The 18,871-nt window shown below is 40.8% G+C and overlaps 1 protein-coding gene across 1 annotated transcript in view; it reads left to right on the top strand.

Moving 5' to 3' along the window:
• Nucleotides 1–18,871, top strand: part of malrd1 (MAM and LDL receptor class A domain containing 1) — a 40,589-nt gene that overhangs the window by 10,648 nt on the left and 11,070 nt on the right. Inside the window, exons 9-20 of the mRNA XM_068304587.1 lie at nucleotides 305–750; nucleotides 1,381–1,468; nucleotides 1,586–1,765; nucleotides 1,881–2,037; nucleotides 3,232–3,388; nucleotides 3,475–3,585; nucleotides 4,879–5,092; nucleotides 5,183–5,430; nucleotides 6,441–6,729; nucleotides 10,994–11,239; nucleotides 12,260–12,417; nucleotides 16,159–16,339. Of these exons, the coding sequence (XP_068160688.1) occupies nucleotides 305–750; nucleotides 1,381–1,468; nucleotides 1,586–1,765; nucleotides 1,881–2,037; nucleotides 3,232–3,388; nucleotides 3,475–3,585; nucleotides 4,879–5,092; nucleotides 5,183–5,430; nucleotides 6,441–6,729; nucleotides 10,994–11,239; nucleotides 12,260–12,417; nucleotides 16,159–16,339 (2,475 nt within the window). The remainder of the gene's footprint in view (nucleotides 1–304; nucleotides 751–1,380; nucleotides 1,469–1,585; nucleotides 1,766–1,880; nucleotides 2,038–3,231; nucleotides 3,389–3,474; nucleotides 3,586–4,878; nucleotides 5,093–5,182; nucleotides 5,431–6,440; nucleotides 6,730–10,993; nucleotides 11,240–12,259; nucleotides 12,418–16,158; nucleotides 16,340–18,871) is intronic.

The following is an 18,871-nucleotide window of genomic DNA, read 5'->3' as shown; positions in this document are numbered from 1 at the left end:
TTTTACAGTTGCAGCTGGAGGTAATTATTTTATATTGCAGAGTGTATGATATTTTAGAATCTCATCATATACTTGTAAAATTTGATCGAGGGAAATAACCTTTGATTAAAGTTGTTACAAGACTGTGATAGACTAAAAAAATGCAATATTTATAGATACATAAAATGGCAGGAAATGGAAATTTTATTGTAAAACACATCAAGATATAGCCCTAGCGTATTGGTGAAGCTTGTGTTGGCACATGTCAGAACAGATTTGTTATTTTCTGGCTCCAGTCAGATTAATTTCCTGTCATGTCCCACAGCGCAGGAGATGCAGTGTAACTTTGAACATGGGCTGTGCAGCTGGAAACAAGAACACAGCGGAGGGGATGTGTTTGACTGGACCCGTATCAAAGGCCCCACTCCATCCTTTAACACCGGCCCCTGGAAGGACCACACACTGGGCACCAGCTATGGCCACTACCTCTACATTGAGTCCTCGGTTCCCCAGGTGTTCAAGGATACAGCTGTACTGCTCAGCAGAAATTTTCAACCCACCCATCAGCGCGGCAAGAGCCCAACCGGGGTCCGCCACCACTGTGTCTTCCGCTTTCATTACCACATGTTTGGCTCACGCGTGTTTCGCTTGGCGGTGTACCTGAGGACCACAGCTCACGGCCGTGGGTACATGATATGGGTTCGATATGGGGACCAAGGAAACCTTTGGCACAGAAAGACTCTATACCTCAACAGTGCTCGGCCTTTCCAGGTAATTGCTCCAGGAACTGATATAAACTTACAAAAATATTAGGATTTTGTATATTTAGGCTTTTTTGTTTCTGGGTAGAACTCATGTAGATCTTTATGTCTTCAAGATTTTAGTACGAGGTGTTATAAAAGTCAGCGTGTAAGGACAGATTTATCTGCTGTTGCTGCAGTAAATGAGAAAATGTACCTTGTTACTTTCCACACTAGCTAGGAGGTATAATCTCACTTGCATTCACAGCACATCCTTCTGTAATTCATTTGCATTCAGTTCCTTTGCAGGCATGAGCTCCAGGTAAACACAGCTCCCCGGACAACAATGAAAATGTGGTGAAGCAGAGTTTATTTAAGAGTGCCGTTTCCTGGCCATATACAGGACTTACATAAATGACCTATTGTTAAGACGTCTGACAGTTGATCAACATGCTATCTCTGCTTTTTAACAGCTGGTTCATGCACTAACGTATTCTACTAGCTAACGCTCAATAAATCACTTGTTTGTTAGCTATTAGCTGGGTTCCAAATAGTACTTAATAATAATTTAGAAATAAATTTGCAGTTAACCGATTCAAACCAATTCATTCACCTAAAATACAATTTTCCTTTGTTTATTTAAATTTTTCTTTTCATTCAGATTTTAATTGAAGGCACAGTTGGAGATGACTTTAATGGAGACATTGCCATAGATGATCTTTCCTTCCTGGACTGTGAACCATACGAAGGTGAACAATTATGCCATCAGAGCAATATAATCATTTTCAGGGTAATTTGGTTTCCTCTTAATTTTTTTTAATCTTCAGTGTTCACTGATTTGTGTTTTCTACGATACTTTGCTCCAGGGGAACTCCCCAAACCGAATACCACAACCCCCGGAGTGACCACCCCAGCACCCACCCTGACACCACACAGCTGCCCCGATGGACAGTTTGCATGCAGAACATATGAGGAGTGTGTTGCTCAAAGCAAAGTGTGTGACTTCAGAAGAGATTGCTCTGATGGCTCAGACGAACTTGACTGTGGTATAACAATCATCTCAGAATTTCAGCAGAGAAAACTTATGTAACAACGTCACTGTTTCTCACAACACATCTACACTGTTGTTCTGTGTGTCCTGATGCGTTTCTCTTCATGCAGTAAAGGAACACTGTGACTTTAAAGATGGAGACAGGTGTGGCTGGGTGATTGTTGACTCATCTTTGGTCCCAAACCACGCATTTCGCTGGGAGCCTGATCAGGGCGAGAGCATTCATGATGGAGAGGAGTACCACCGTCCTATTAATGATCACACCCTGTGAGTATCAGAAAACCACAGTAACATCTTTAGAACTGAAAGGGGAAGTCAGTTAATCGATAATTTGTTGAATGACAAAATCATGATTCCATGTTCAAACAAGAACTTTGGACGCTTGTGAACTGAATATATGTGGTCGGATAAATCAGTAATTGTTTGATAGTTATTTTTAGGCTCTAGGGTTTAATAAATTGTTATAGACATTAGAGATTTTTTAGGGAGAAAGATCAGTGGTCAGTTGTGAGGAAAGTGATTATCTTTACTCTAATAGCAAATAGTTCTCTAACGTGACAAATGTACAATAGCTAGATCACAACTGACTTTAATGTCAACTTCTTTACCCAGTATACAAACAGGAAGAAGGAGTAACTTTTATATTTAATGTTTATTTCTTAAGAGTGATGTATTCTGCACTAAAAACAAAGACATTTAGACAATGCTGAATGATAGCTGCTTGTTTGTGTTTGTACTTTATTGAGTGGGCAGTAATAACAGACAGTAGCTGCGCCCTTTGACTTGTATGTTAAGTAATTTCTTCCCAAACTCAGAAGCACAGACTAGACGCAGTATTTTTCATCACATCTCCATTGACCTGAGACTCTCTTCCGTCACTGTTACAGCAGCCTTCAATCGATAAGATAGGCTGAGTGATGGAGAAGAGCTGACGTGTCCTATTTTACCCGCGACAAAGTAGTCCAGACAGTTTTTGTGCGCGCAAAATCATGACATCTAGGTTGAGGCTAAAGAGGAGTTCTGCGAAGGCCAGTGACACCACAAGTTTATGGTTTATTGATATATCAATCGTTTTTGGAGCACTATCTTACTAGATTATGAGAGTAGAGAAGATGAGCATTAATAAAGGAAGCCAATCTGTTATCACTTGGATTGCAGCTCATTTATTTGTCCACTGCTTATTGATGGAGCGGGTAAAATAAGTAAGGTTGCAGTATTCCTCTTGTCAGATAGCTTTTGTTAAAGAAAGATGAGTATAAAATTGAACTCTAAGAATTCAGAACTTTCTATATTGTGAATACTTCATATTCAAAATAATTGCTGATTAATTTGAACATATGAGTCAAAGGGAAGTAAAAACCCACCTGGAGCAATAACAATAAATATCATTAAGGTTTTAAGTAGAAGTTGAAAACAAGACTAAAGACCTAATAATGAAACTTTCCTGCTGTGCTCTGGTAGAGGCCGTCCTGAGGGCTGGTATATGTGTGCAGACAGTTCAAATGGCGGGTATGGTCACACCACTGACCTCCAGACCCCGGTCATCTCCTCAACTGGACCACAGTGCACTCTGGTCTTCTGGTACTACATGTGCGGGTTCACAGTGGGATCACTGAAAGTAAGATGATTGAGCACACTGTATTATAGTACTGCAGTATGAGTAAAGATTCAGTCAATAAACCATTGATTATATGACATTCGTAGGTGTTGCTGAAGTATGGAAATGTCTCTCATGAGGTTTGGTCTCAGTCTGGTAACCAGGGCAACAAATGGAGACGAGGAGAGGTGTTTTTGGGGCTATCAACCAACATCCAGGTCTGTTCATGATTATACTGGTTATAAATGCACTCATATCTGTTATACAACCAGATTCAATTCAGTTCAATGGCACCTATCACATCTTTTTTTGTTAGATTAAATGTATTGATCTTGCAGTAGGTGATGTCAGTCACTAGACAGATTTTCATGAATGTCTCTACACTCTTTTTAAAAAAAAAAAAAAATAGGGATGTCAGTCCATGGTATCCATAAGTAAACATTTATTTCTGGTGATATTGGCTTTTTTTTTTTTTTAATGCTTTGGTACATCGTCCACACATTCACTTCAAAATGAACCATGTCTTATTATGGTGATTATACTATATTTTTAAGCATAACAACATCTTTAAAGAATCATTTTCCAAACCACTTTTCCACTTTTGCGGGTCACGAAGGTTGCTGGAGCCTAACCCAACGGACTTACAGACATGGGGCGGGGAAATTCTGTGGACATGGTGCCACCGTATTGCTGAACCACACAAAAGACAAACACACCCACATCTACGAACAATTTGGAGCCAACCAATCCACCTGAAGTGCTTGTTTTTTGGAGGTGGGAGAAAACTGGAGAACCCAGTGAAATTCCACACAGACACGGGGAGAATGGACACACTTTACACAGAAGAGGACTCAAACCCACAACCCTTTCTGTTAGGCGACAGCACTACCCAATGCACCACTGTGCCGCCCTAAATGATCACTATTTTCACTATTTTCCAGAGCTCATCGTTCATGACTTAGTTTCTTTAACTTTGACTAAATGATGTGTCTTTCTAGCATCATCACTTTTTCAAGAAAAGCGATGTGATTAAAACTATGTTCCCGCTGTAGATTGGACCCACAGACTTGGTCAATAATGAACTGATTGAGTCTAATGGGCCTTAATTTGTGAGCTGGACAGTAATCAGCATGGTAATAATCTCAGGGTGTCTGGCTTAAGAAGGATATTATTCTCGGACAGCCTAACAATACTTCACGCAGACAGAGGTCTGCATCATCCCCAGTGGCTTTATTACTCAGCTGCAGCTCCCTCCTGTCCAAATACCACGGCCATCACACATCATCATTAACCTTCTTCGGAGTGAGGCCCGCACTAATGGACAGCTGAAGGACCTTTTCACTCCGGGTCCCCTTTACAGAGTTCAAGAAGCCTTTCCCTGAGCAAGGCCCTCACACAGGAAAAGACACAGAATGAGTCCAATCACCAGAGCTGGTTCATGCGTGAAACCTGGTTTCTAAAAATGTGATGAAAAACTCTAAAAGTCAGTTGTGCTGTTCGTCGCTTCCCAGGTGGTGTTCAGGGCGAAGCGAGGGATCAGCTACATGGGCGATCTGGTGGTGGATGATGTCAGCTTCATGGACTGCCCCAATCCTCTTCCTTCAGGCCAGCCGTGCTCGCCTGATCAATACGCCTGTGCTAACGGCCACTGCATCCCTCAGGACAACCTGTGCGACTTCATCAACCACTGTGGGGACAACTCTGATGAAGACCACTACATCTGCAGTGAGGCCTCCACCATCTGACCCATCACACCCACCCAAAGATAAGGTTTAGATATTGGATAACCCTTTTTTTTTTGCTACTGTGTTTCAGAGGGCTTTAGCGGGCGTTGTAGTTTCGAGTTCGACCTCTGTTCTTGGCGCCAGTGCCGACAGGATGATTTTGATTGGTTGATCAAAGCAGGCAGCACGCCAACAGTTGGCACTGGGCCGACGAGTGACCACACCCTGAGGAACTCCTCTGGCCATTACCTCTACTTGGAGAGCTCCTTTCCCCAAGCGGCGGGAGATGCCGCCAGAATATCAGGACCCTTACTGAGCCGCAGGAGCTCACAGTGCAAGGTCAGCTGGAGAAATTAAAATCCAAATGAACTAATCTGAATAGATGAGTTTCAGACACTATAACTTCTATGATTAAACTTCAGTGCTTCTGCATCATCTGATTCTAACGCTTAAATGGATTTGGCGAAAAAGCTGATTCATTTTAAAGAGACACAAACAGCATTTTGCTTTCTTCATATTTAATATAACAAATTTACACTGTTTGTTATCAAGTGTAATTCACTGGTATAATAGCAGCTGTTAAATTCACTTGTAAACATCATTGATGCAATTCAGAATATATTTCCTTACATATGCAGTATAATGTGTTAGTAAATAAATTACTACAAGACTGATCGACATGAAATTTGTGTCTGCTTCAGTACAGACAAATACTTTTGTAAGATATGAGGAGCTGAATTCAATACTGTTGGTATATTTATCGAGATAAACCTGAATGTATCTGTATGCTTTTTAGTTTTTATCCTGATACGGATGAGAGCATTCCAATCTAGCGCCGTCAATCTCCCCAAACCTGCGGGACTGCTTCTGATGTGGGTTTCTCAGAATGTCAGAATGGATGTCAGCCTGACATTCTGCAGGAAAGAGTCAGTCGTGTGATGTATCTCTCTTAAGACGCTCCTGACCTGTCGCCAAAGGTGGTGCAGGGGTAAAGTGAGGAGAGAAGGCAGCCTCTCCTGACATGGAGGGGGTTGATGTGATGATCCTGCTTGTTAACAAGCTTCCGTTCAGAGAGAAAGCATCGCTGTGTCCTCATCGAGTGATGATGAAACACCATTTTTCATCCGAGATTTAATTAAGACAAGGACTTAAGAGAAAGTGTGCCATTATCTCGATGAGATTCAAATTCATTTACCTTTCTAAGCCTGTGCTACATGCCCTGAGGAATAACACTGTAGATATTGGGAGAAGTGGTTCACAAGAGGCAACCTTTAGTATAAGAACTTCTGTCAAGACACATCTGCTAAATCAGTAGCTTATTTGATCTCTATCTACTCTCCTTCCTCCAGATGCGGTTCTATTTCCACATGTCCGGAGACGGCATCGGGACCCTCAGCGTGTTCAGGAAAAGCGAAGGACACCTTCACCTCCTGCTGAACCTGACAGGAGATCAGGGCTACTACTGGCAGCTGAGGGAGATCCCGATGAGCGACATCAGCGACTTTCAGGTTGTGTTTGAGGGCAAAGTGGGCCGAAGTCCAAAGGGTGACATCTGCCTCGATGACATCACCTTCTCCCCAGGATGTCTGCTCGCCTCCTCTGGCGGAGAAGCGGATGTCACTCCCTCACCTCCTGCAGGTACACTCCATTTCCTGTCCTTTGTGCTTCTGTTTTTCCATGCTCTCACTGAATCCCAGATCTTTCTCCTACCCCGTTTGACTGAAATGGATGAAGAGAGCTGCTCATGCTGGGATTTGTCTAATGACTCCCATCACCTCTTGTCTAAAATTGATTCACTCTTCTTCTTGCGTCTCAAGGTGTTACCTCCATTCTAACTGTCACAATGTCACTTTCATGCCACTGCTTTAGTTTTACGTGGACTTAAAAACCTCCACAGCTATTGAATGGTTTTCTATGATATGTTTACAGATACTCCAAGTTCCCAGAGAATGAATCCATAAAGCTTTAGTGACCCAGAGACTTTGACTTTTATGCCATAATGAATTTCTTTTAATAGATGCACTGGAATTAAAGAGTACCCTGATGTATGATGGATTCTAGATGTATGAAGTTCATCTGATCTCATTACCAGTATCGGCGAAAAATAATAACATTCACATTGCGTTCAGAGCTAACTGTCAGATGTTAGTATGCTAATAATTAAGTAATATAATATTTTATAATAATATGTAATCATAATATAATATAATAATATGCTGAATTAAGGTGGCTGCTTGTTCAGGTGTTCAGGTGAATCCGAATGTTAGCGAGCTGATGTTAGCATTTAACTCAAAACCCTACATAGTTTCAAATATATTGATTAATTAATGTCTTTACTGAACATAAAACTGTTTTGAGAAAAATACTTCCTTTCAGTCTAAAGAATTGTTAATCATTAACAACATCTTCCAACCTGATTTAGGAGCTTTTTTCATAATTCTTTGCATTCTTAGCATTTTTTTTAGTTTGTTTTTTTTTACGAAGGAACTGTTTAAGGCAAGAGAAAAGAACATGAGCTTCTTTTATTGCCATTGTTACTTTGGCTATAATAGTCCAATTAAATGTATTACCTTCCCCTTGCACTGGATGCCAAATGAGATGAACCTGTGAAGGTGTACCCTCCCCTCAAGAGTCTTCTTGTCACTTGTCATCTCTTCTTTTCAGAAGCAGAAACCAGAGTAGTGAAGGTTGTCCTTGCAGCTGAGTGCATTGTCTCCCTGTGTTTGCAAGCATTCAGTCTTACTCTGAATGGCTAGACTCCCACTCAGTGAAGTTTAAATCATTCTCTAAAGTAGCGTGGCCTTGCTGAGGTGAAGCCCAAATCAAGTTTATCATCTTTTCACCTCCTCCTGCTTGATGCCTTCACCAATTTCTCCAGCGGTTCAAAGGGAGTCTGAGCGCTAATCTTATCTGGAGCAGCATGTTGACATTGTCGGCTGCTTGAAACAATTCACAAAAATAGTGCATTTCCTCATTCTTTACTGGTGTTGAATCCCAATGCTGTGGATGTGTTTCATTTTTTATTAACTTTTAGAAGACACTGAAATAATTCAGCAGCAACATGTCATCGCAGAAACAAATCCTTCTGAGTGTGAATGGTTTAGAACCACTTTCTACACAAAAAAATAATCCCTCTGAAGACTGAAAACAAAGTATTCTAGGGCTTCAAACTAAACATGCTTATGCAAAGGTATCCTAAAAGTGTGAATAAAACTGACCCTATCAATCATCTTTCAGAATAAATACTTCAAGTTGTATTAAAGTTTTTATGGTTATCATTGCTTTTATGAGTGAGAATTCATAGTGTTTTAGACATCTGAATGTTCATAAATGTATTACAGTGGCTGAATGTGAACATTTAAAATACAGTAGAGCTCATGAAAATCATATTCAGCTAGAACTATGAAGAGACAATATGAGAATTTTGTTGTGCCGCAGAACAAATAAGCTTGTATACTTAGACTGTAGAGTAAGTTATGAGCTCAAGGCAACTGTGCTGGTGGCATCTCACACGAGGATTCCAGTGTAAAGAACAGCACGGTTGAGAAAAAAAACAAGAGTATTGTGTGGGAGAAAAGGCAGAAGGAAGCTGCTGTCTTTTTTTCTATTTCAAAATGTGACAGGATCAGTTTCAGAACAGGCAAAAGCAGAGAAAAAAAAAAGTGGGATGGAGAACAGAGGGATTTCAAATATTTCCTGAAGGTTAAGACAGTGTGTAACACCACTGTCCTGACAGTGAGGCTGATCCCTCCATTAAAAGAGAGAGAGAGGGAGAGAGAATGAGGGCAGCTGCAGGAGGACAGTAATACTGATCAGAACAATCAGCTTTTATTAAACCATATAAGGAAACCCCTCAGGGACATTTCTCTCCACTGCCTCATTCTATAATATTCTCATATTGATATTGGTTGAAGAAAGGAGAAATGTGAATTCATGGGAATTTCATCTTGCCTTACAGAAAATATGATACACTAACATCATGAAATGTACCATGGGCTACATGCATGTGAGTCAACTGCTTGAGAAAATATCTTTGGAGGAAAATATATTTATGTAGAAGAACTGAGCCGATGTGCATCCGGTTCTTGATGACCAACCCTTGAGGCGTCGTCACAAATCTCTGTTCATCTGTCTTTAAATGTCCAATCAGCGTCATTCCATAACAATGAAATTAAATGTGAAATATATAATTGAACTGACATGCTACTCGGATTAATATTATTAAAAATCTTTACGGGAATCATGAGACAGAATAATTATATTGGCTTTCATAATCCTGTATTTGTTAAAGTGGGCTCTGGTGTCAAATTGAGAGCCAGAACTTATGAAGCAAACGCCGACGCTAAACATGTTCAACTCATCAACCATGGCCTCTGATCTCATGAGCTCAATACGAATCTCTATTTTGATGGGGGAGAATCTGACAGCATTTGATCTAAAGGCCATCTCAGTGATTGTGGTTGACTCTTCAGATATACTGAAAGATCTGTGTTTTATTTTTTATTCAATCACTGTCAAAGAGAGTGAGAGTGAGAGAGGTAGCGGGAAAACAGAGAGGCTTCTATTTCATTTATAAATTATTCAATTACAATTGGAGAAAGCCAGAAAATATTTGTGAACTCAATGGAAACGCAAGCTTGTCAGATGTCATTGGGTGTAATGGATCACCCTTACACCAGGGGGCAGTATACCACCCAGGGTGACAGACCAAGGCGCTGTCATGTAAGGACTGTTGTGTCCCTGGTGTGAAGGTCGCACTGCTGCTGATAATGTGGAGTCAGGGAATTTTTCATGTCACAGGCTATGCGCTGGAATTAATGAGGACAAATTAATTTTTAACCACTACATCTGCAAAGGGTTATTATGGGGTTGAACCACCTAAAGGTTCAGTTTGCGCCGCATCAGCCGGTCAGCCAGCCCGGCTTCACACCCAGGAGCTGTGGCTTCCTGGCTTCCTATGTGCCTTTGTTGGGGTGCATTGCTTCTGGTCCTGTGCATCTGAAGAGGAACAAAGGATTAGAAGGGACTTATAAGCCTTTCTCTTCTTTACTTACTGAGACCACCCCTCTTCATCGCACCTCATCTCCCTCTCTAACACTATCCAAAGCAAAGCACTGACCCTGCTGGAATGCCTGGCACCAAAAGGAGTACATTCCAGCCCCCACCGGCTCTGCCACCCTATGATACACTGATTTGGGCTTATTGCCCCATGCTCCTTTGTGTCCTTAAGCCTCTTAAAGACCCTGATGCTGCCTACTCATGGTCTCCCAATACTCAAGTTGACTTCTTATGCTGGGAAGTTAACACTAGACTCATATTGTGCTGATCTGATGAAGAACAAAGTAGATTTACGGAAAAAATAACCGCATTAAAATCCATGACACTAGCAAAGCCTTGAAGGAAATGAAAGAGTCAACGTGGCAAGTTGTAGATTTGAAAGGTCTTTCTGGCTGGAAGTGGTAAACTGCTTACAGATATTTCCTCAACTTTGTTTTCTCCACAAATTGAAGAAATTCGATATAATCACTTTCAGATGAGCTCATAGGTGGATTTTGTCCCTTTTTTCAGACTCTTTGTTATCCTAATGAATTCAGTCTGCAAGGAGCAACTTAATATATCCGTCCCCTCATCTAACACTCAGCAAGAACGTGGACAAGCATACTTCTTTCCTCATAATCTTTTTACCTTATCTCCAAAATAAATGCCACTGATTACATGAACAGCGGTCTCTCGCTTGGCGTCTTCGGCGACCAGAATGTGATATTACACGTGTTTTAGAAGATGACCTGCCTGTGTTTTGCAGAAGCGTATAATGTTTGTCCTTCATAATTACATCTATAACCTCAGGTTTAACAGGATGAATTAAGGAGACTAATTGATATTTAATGGTTCTTATTTCCAGACTCCTGCCCATCAGGCTTCCAGCCTTGTAGGAATGGCCAGTGTTTCACTCCCAGCCAGAGCTGTGACTTTACAGACGACTGTGGGGACGGCACAGATGAAAAGGATTGTGGGACATCCTGCTCCTTTGAGAATGGCCGCTGTGGCTGGAAGAGCTCCCAGGCCGATATTTTCGACTGGACGCTCGGGGTTGGATCCATTAAAGGAATACGGCCTCCGTATGATCACACGCTGATGGATGAAACGGGTTTGTCTTTAAAGTGTTCTTTCTTTTCATTTTGTGGGCAGATCAGACACTTTTAAAAATCAATGTCGACTATCATTGAAATGACAGTCCCTACTGCTCTAGACTCCTCTTTAATTTAACACTGAATAGTCGAACAAGCACCTTGCACTTCTGAGTCGGGACTGAAAAAAACTGAGCTGGCTTTAAATTTTGCATTTGTTAAACCCAAATCACTTCCATAATTCTCCGCAATGTTTAATTTGTTCTTTATCTGCCATGTCAGTAAATAACAGGCAACACTTTAGGTAATTGATGGTTGGGATTTTGTGAGAGTGACGCCATTAAAAAATCTTTAAGATCCATCGCAGCAAAACAGAGAAGATTCTGTCTCAGAGATCCAGCAGAGGAGCAACAGCTGCATCTGTTCAGTCAAATAAGCTCACTTTGTTTTAATCAACAGGTCTGTCAGTATCTTCTGCAAACCCCAACAACAGCAGAGCACAGTGCAAAGAGGGGTAAAATGTTGTCTTCAGCATTTCCTCTATCCATTTTTTTACATTAGTCACTAACAAAATGAATTATTCATTGCAGCTGCAGCAAATGTTCAGGCAGAAGTATGAGTGTAAACAGGTTGATATGATGTCTGTCTGCATTATTTGCTTAGTTATATCCTTGTTCGACTGAATGAAGATCTGTAGAATCCTAACATATTAATCTAAGCTTGTTTCAGTTCTAAAGTCAATAAATGTTGGAAGAAAAAAAAAAGCTAGCACAAAAAAAAAATCATATATTTTTAATAGTACAGATGCATTTGGTATTTGTTATTCCCTTGGTTCTCCATTCTTTGTTGGTTTGATTGAACTGAGCGGTCCCTGGTTGATCATCAGCAGTGACATATTAGGTGTCAAAGATTACTCTGTGACCTCAGAGCTCCTACTCCACTTCTATAGTTTATCACTGGTGGCCCAAACAACTTTTACTAAATACAGTACATCCTCCTCTCCTCGTCTCCCTCATCTCACATCTTCCGTCTGTCTTCAGGTCACTTTGTCTCTCTGGAAGCCACAGCGGTGGGACTCAAAGGCGATAAAGCTCACATCAGGAGCTCTGTTTGGAAAGAGTCAAGCGCCATCTGCAAGTTCTCCTTCTGGTACTACATTTCCCATGTGTCCTCAGGGACAATCCGTCTGCTGATTAAGGTAAGATGAACTCAGATACAGGTGACCTTTGCTTGCATGGTGCCCCCAGTTTAGACAATGAACCCTGCAGACCATCTGCTTCAGTCAGTCAGTCACACGTGAATCCTAATTATATCACGTTAATTGAGACAGTAATTTCATCACATCAGCTCAATCTAGTGATCATAGGATGCTTGGATTATAAGGGAAGTGAAGCTGTCACTCTCTCCTCCAGTGTTTTTGATCTATGGTGTATCTGTAGAGGATTGAGTGTGAATAATGTCAGCCATGGTCTCTCCTCAGCTTACCCACTGGGCAGCCCCCAGCTCTGCCAGCTGTCAAGGCTTCTTGGTTGATGAACACTCAGCCTTCTAGTTTGCGGACGCACAATCAACTTTCAGGGATATCAATTTATGCTCGCGGCTTTATGTTCAGGTGTGACTCAAGGCCAAGGCGCACGAGTTGATTCATTCTTTGGTGTGTAAGTGGGCTGGATGGGAACGTTTCTCAGCGTGTCCTCATTTGCACGTCAGAAACTGCAGTATGTATTTTGCAGTGCAGATCAGCAAGCTATCATGTAAATTTCACCAAGTGTCCCACCTTGCGAGATTTACACAGCATTACCCTTTCAAAAAGGACACTCGTGTCGAGACAACAGAGAAGATCAATAATTAAAACTGTTATCAACAGAGAAATATGCCTTAAAGGCTACAAACAAATGACTTGAAAAGACAGGGAGAGAAAATGAACGCAGAACTAGATTCAGCTGTTTTGTTCTCTCATTAGAGCAGCTCAGTGTGTTTTCAAGTAATAGGCCACTGAAGAGAATAGAAAATAAAACAATACAGATTGAAGAATTTAATTTTGTCTTTGAATTCAATGAAAAGAACATAACAATACTGGATTGACTCTCCAAGTAGACCTTGTAATTAGATGCTTATAGCTTAATTCTTATTGACCAGTTTGCTCTGAAACCTGATCTTGTATTTATTCTACCGTTTCAACTAAAGGTTAATAGAACTTTTTATTCTTTGAAGAAGAATAAGTCTATTTGTCATATGTCTTTAAAGGTATATCCAGTAGTTAGAGTACCATACTGAAAAAGGCACCTCATCTGTTGAAAAAACAAAAAAAGTATGACCTAGAACATTCAAATACATTTGCAGGATATCGCTTTTTGCTGTAATTTAAAAGGTCATGGCCTTCTTTTGTAGACTGTTGAGTTGAAACGGCTGCGAAAATGCAAATACATTTGCACGGACAAATACACACGCACTCTGTGAGCATGATGGTGTGAACACAGTGTGAGCCATCTTTAAAGGTTGATTGAAGAACATATGCGGTTATGGTAATGAGCCTCCAACGAGCAGAAACGAAGAGCGGGAGGGAGGGGATTTCATTTACCTGCTGAGTGTTTTGCTCTATGAAGTCCACCAGGGGCTCAACGGTCCTGTCTATTTATATCCACAGCCTGTGGACTGCTCTAAAGAGTCATTACTCATCGTGTTGATAACAGTCAGCAGTGAGTGGACAGAGCAGAGGCAGGATCTCAATGAACCAGGAAGGTGGCCTGACAGTTTCTATCCACTGCATGTCCCGCCTGTCCATCCATACAGGAAGATCCACTTGATATTCAGAGTATAGAGAATAGATAGAAGTGTATTTGCTTTTCAAATTTTTTACTTTAGAACTCCGATCAGGAGAAGATAGAGATGTTATGAGATTGGGGTTATTTTAAAATGAAGTTTATATGCCTCTTATCTTTTTGGAGTAACAACTTTTTGGGACTGAATTTTCTGTACAGTTTAAAACAGAAATGATGTCTATAGAACATCACTGTTAATCCTGTAATGCTTTAATTTTGAATTTTGAATAAATGTTTTCCATTCTTATGTTGCATTCCTTTTCAGACATCATATGCTATAAATTCTAAAAAAATAAATGCTAAAATAAATAAATTAATAAATTAATAAATAATAAATAAATTCAACAACACTTAGATTACTAAAAAACACATTTTGAGCCTAGCTAAACATCCCGCCATTCGCTGTTTTATGTGGATATCTACAGTGTGGCTCATTAAAATGTGGCCTGCCATTACGATAGGCCGTACATATCCCAGCCAGCCAGAGAAAGGTCTCTGACCCCCCATGTTTAATAGACTGTGCAGAAATAAATGGATGCATTTTCAATCAAAGCTTCCAGCAATTCCATAAAAAGAAAAGTCCACTAGTGCAAATTGGATTCCAACTTAATGGAAAGCTCAATAAATGTTTAAGACATGGGAATTAAAATTTCCATTCATATCAGCATTTTATTGTATTCACAGCTTTCTTTGTTGGCTTTCGTCACCAGGAGGATAAGCTCAATGAAATTATGTAAATGTGTATTCATGCTTCAACTGAATTCTCAGTTGCTTTGATTTGACTTGAAGCTCAAGAGAGGAACCTTGAAACTGATTGAATAAATGGCTCGAGTGATAAATCCCCCCGACATCTAGTGTGCTACATGTATCATACACTCGTCAGTCACTGTAAGGCTGCTATTATGGCTCAAGTCTTTACTCCGTGACATAAATCTGGGTAAGTCCTCCTGTAACCGCCTATTAATCTATGCTTTACTCTCGCAGTAACAAGATTATTTCAAGCCGAGGCTTCATTGGTGTAAAGCAGAGGAGACAGCCAGTGTATGCCTCACCCAAGGGTGCATTTTAATTGGCTATCTAACCAGAGTAGAACATGACATTAGTCGTCCTCTGGTTTGGATTACATTATAGACCAACTCTTCCTTAGCTGTACTCTTGGAACTTGAAACAGAGCAGGTTTGATATTATTGGAAAAGTCACCGTTCTCCTGTGCTGTCAATGATTTTTGACACTTCTGAGATTTATTCCCACCATGACACTGCTCTCAAACAAAAAATGTGATGTCACAGACCGGCAGTCACCTTCGAAAAGAGTGGAGGTTGAGGAAGTTATTATGAATAATTGAGTCATGCAACCTTAAAATTCTTATACTTTATATTTTACGCATAACTCATAGGCTAAAGGGTTTAGCAGTTAAATCTATGTGTCCCACTGCTTCAACTTCTCTTTGTTTGAACTGATTTCCTTAGAAATGATTTGTTTGGATGGATGTTACTCCAAAGAGTACATGTTCACCGTGAGACATTTATGTGTGATTTCTCTCCATCCTACTTTGTGAATGTCTCATTCATGGTCTTGACGTGAAGGTAAGATGATGGCTCGTCACGCGTGTCCACTAAAGCCCTTTCAAAGTCACATTCAGTTTTTTCAAATCTGTATTAGTGAAGATTTATTGCCTCCTTGGTGCCATGGGAAAAGACAGTCAGGACTTACAGAGGAATACACATCGGCTTGTGTTTTAATATGTTCCACATGTGGCATGAGAGAAATCCATTACCATAACTCAGGGAGTGCAGGCTTTCATTCTCAATAGGATGTCTCAAGGCAGGGGAACTTATTACTACAAAGTTATGCTAATGAGACTTTAATGACTCCCCTTGGATGGTATTTACTGTTCCACCAGCAGTGGTCTGCCCAAAAGTTAATTTCAGCCCTTTTTAATTTAAAGTTCTCCACTCTTGACATGAATGATCATTAAAAGTAACGTATCCCGATGTTTCTGACAACAATCACCGCTTCGACCTTGACTCCACTTCAAGTCTCTCGATGAGGATATTAGGCATAACCAGAAATGCCACCGCATGAACATCCTGTCTCGATGCTGTCCTTCTCCACAGACCGAGAACAACTTATGGGAGGCGTGGAACAAAACGGGGCATCAAGGAAATTATTGGAACCATGCAGAGATTCCCCTTAGGAAGCTGAGGAACTTTGAGGTGATATTTGAGGGGGTTCGCTCGAAGGACGTGAGCGGAGGAGCTGCCTTGGATGACCTGGAGTTCATAGACTGTGCCCCGAGTAAGTCATACCAACAGTACGAACATTGAATAAGCAATGTAAGTTACAGTATGGAATCATATATACCAATTATATTTTATTCATTCTTGCATTCTTGCGCTTTTCGATCTCGCGGGTCACAGGTTTAGCTTGAGTTCATCCCAGCTGACTACGGGTGAGAGGCGAACGTGTCTCTAGCGCATTGCAGGGAGATCTGGAACAAACTTTGAGTATTCTTAAGCTACTAATCTGGCTTCATACCTAGCGTTACTAACCAGTCTTGCTTTTCAACTCAGGATATTGACTAATTTTACGCATGGACTTAACATGAAACTGAGGGCTTATTTTTGAACTGCAGACATCCAACATGTGGAAGCAGCTTGGCTGTCGAACCAGTCATCCAGATTCAGCTAGAACAATGAAGCCAGAGGACAAACAGAACAAATGACTTATGATCCTGATTCATCACAGCTGCTGATGGTCGGTTTATCCACTTGAGAGACTTCTGGTCTCTGTGATTTCCACAGATGTGGTATTGCATCACTGAGTTGTCCCTGCTCAGGGCATAACTTTTAGCCAGTGAGGGGTCAGTAAATTGCTATGTAATAACTATGCAAATCACTTAGGATTGGCAGGCAAAACTGGATGGGCTCCATTCTGTCGGCCTGGATGTCACCATGCCCACAGTGCACGAAATCCTGGCCTCCATGTACATTAGAGGTCATCAGAGGACAAACGAGACCTTCTATAGCAACTGCTGAGTCTCCTTCTGATTCCTGTCCACCCCGCATCCCATTCTCCAATCAAACTAACCTGCTCTGCTCAACATCTCTGTTGATCTTTTCCAGTCATCTCTTTCCTAGTGTGTCCCGACCTGACCCTCACGATTTCCATCTGCTTCTCTCTCTTTTGGACAATCTCCTCCCCCGGGTTCGTGACTCTCCCCACACTGATCACACTTGGGTTCCTTTCAACAGCTTCTTCGTTGCACATTTACACTTTTACCACATATCTCCAACTCAGGCATGCCTACAAGAGAACCGTCTTAACATTCTCAGAGTTGTTACTAAATGGTATTGGGAACTCAAGGTCTTGTCCAGCAATTATTATTCAGCTTCACTGATCATCAATTAGACTGACTTTGACATATTTGCCCTCAATCTGACTGAAGTCTGTCTGGCACAACTCCCGATCAATTTTATCCCTTCCAAGTGGATTTCTCTTCAGTTCTTACTAATATCTTCTTTCTGCTTTTGCCTCCCACATTTCTTTCAGCTTTCAGCTATTTCTCACTCATCCCCTCTGATTCAAGCTCACAACAGGCGCCAACATCCGTCTTTGTCTCGGTAGTCAGATCCAGCTCCGAATGGAAAAGTGTCTCGTTACCCTTCTGCACCTCCTATGAATTTCAGGGACCCACCCACCCTCCACTATCTTTGATCTACAAGCCTTATTTCTGACATGATGATGCTGGCACAATTTTTTTTTCCTCTCCAAGATTCCAGAATCCAATTAGAGCAGCCTGATACCATCTTCTCTGCTCTTTTAATTCAATTTTTAAATCCGCACTAACTGATATGGTAATAAAATAAACCCCCAAATTGAAGATGTCCTTCCTGTGATTCCTGAATGACATTTCTAACTAATACAGCTCACTATTTTTCATAATATATCCTGTATCTCATTTAGTAGTTTCCTCCTATTTTCAGTCCTCATGCTAGTTTAAGCTACCCAATCTGCTATTTCTAGTTTCATTTTATTACACAGAATGGAATGGTGACAATATTCTCACCCATCTTCCAGCAAAATAAAATGCAATAAAAGTCAAACTCTTCCTTTCAGGGTCTTATGCAATATGAGTTTTTGATTGACATCTGTTGGCAGCCAGTAGGATATCCCTGAATCCCCCCCCATTCCATCTAATGAGTAATTTAAAAGCCATTGTAGCTGAGATACCTCGCAGCGCTTTAAAATTTGTTAGAGAAATGAAAAATGCAAAAGGATGGGCAGCGAGGATGGGAAATGAAATGGAGCGCTGAAGTGGAAAGTCTTTTTTAGACCAAAACTCTCAGCACCTGGCAAAGTAATCACGGAGTGCTTAATGCACGTATGAAGGTCGCTTTGTGCGGAGCGGTGGCACAAAAGTAAGTTATTGCTGCTTTAATTCAAAAAATAACTTGAATTTGAAAAAGAAACTTTTGATGACTTTTGAGACAGATATTCATTATCTCATTTTTCAGTCCTCTTTTCATGTCAGTCCATATCAGTTTCCCTTTAAAGTCGTAGAAATATCTAAACTTGTCTCTGAAGATTGCCCGACCGTGAACTGACTTTTTTTTTAAATGCAGCCGTAAAATGTCAAAAGTGCACAATAGATTCAAGTCACCCTCCCAAAAACCCCCCCCTGTGATTACCTATTCAGGTGTAGCCTAGAAAATGAGTCTTCATTACATAATGACATTAAACTTCTCCTCTCGTAATCCCCTGTTCTTGTTTCATCAAACGTGCTTCTAATAATCTTCACAAGCGCGATATAAATGTGCTGTGAAATTA

The sequence above is a fragment of the Antennarius striatus genome, chromosome 20 (genome assembly GCF_040054535.1).
Source record: "Antennarius striatus isolate MH-2024 chromosome 20, ASM4005453v1, whole genome shotgun sequence".
NCBI lineage: Eukaryota > Metazoa > Chordata > Actinopteri > Lophiiformes > Antennariidae > Antennarius > Antennarius striatus.
Note: the sequence above shows the minus strand (reverse complement) of the source record. Positions and strands in the feature narration are given on the sequence as shown.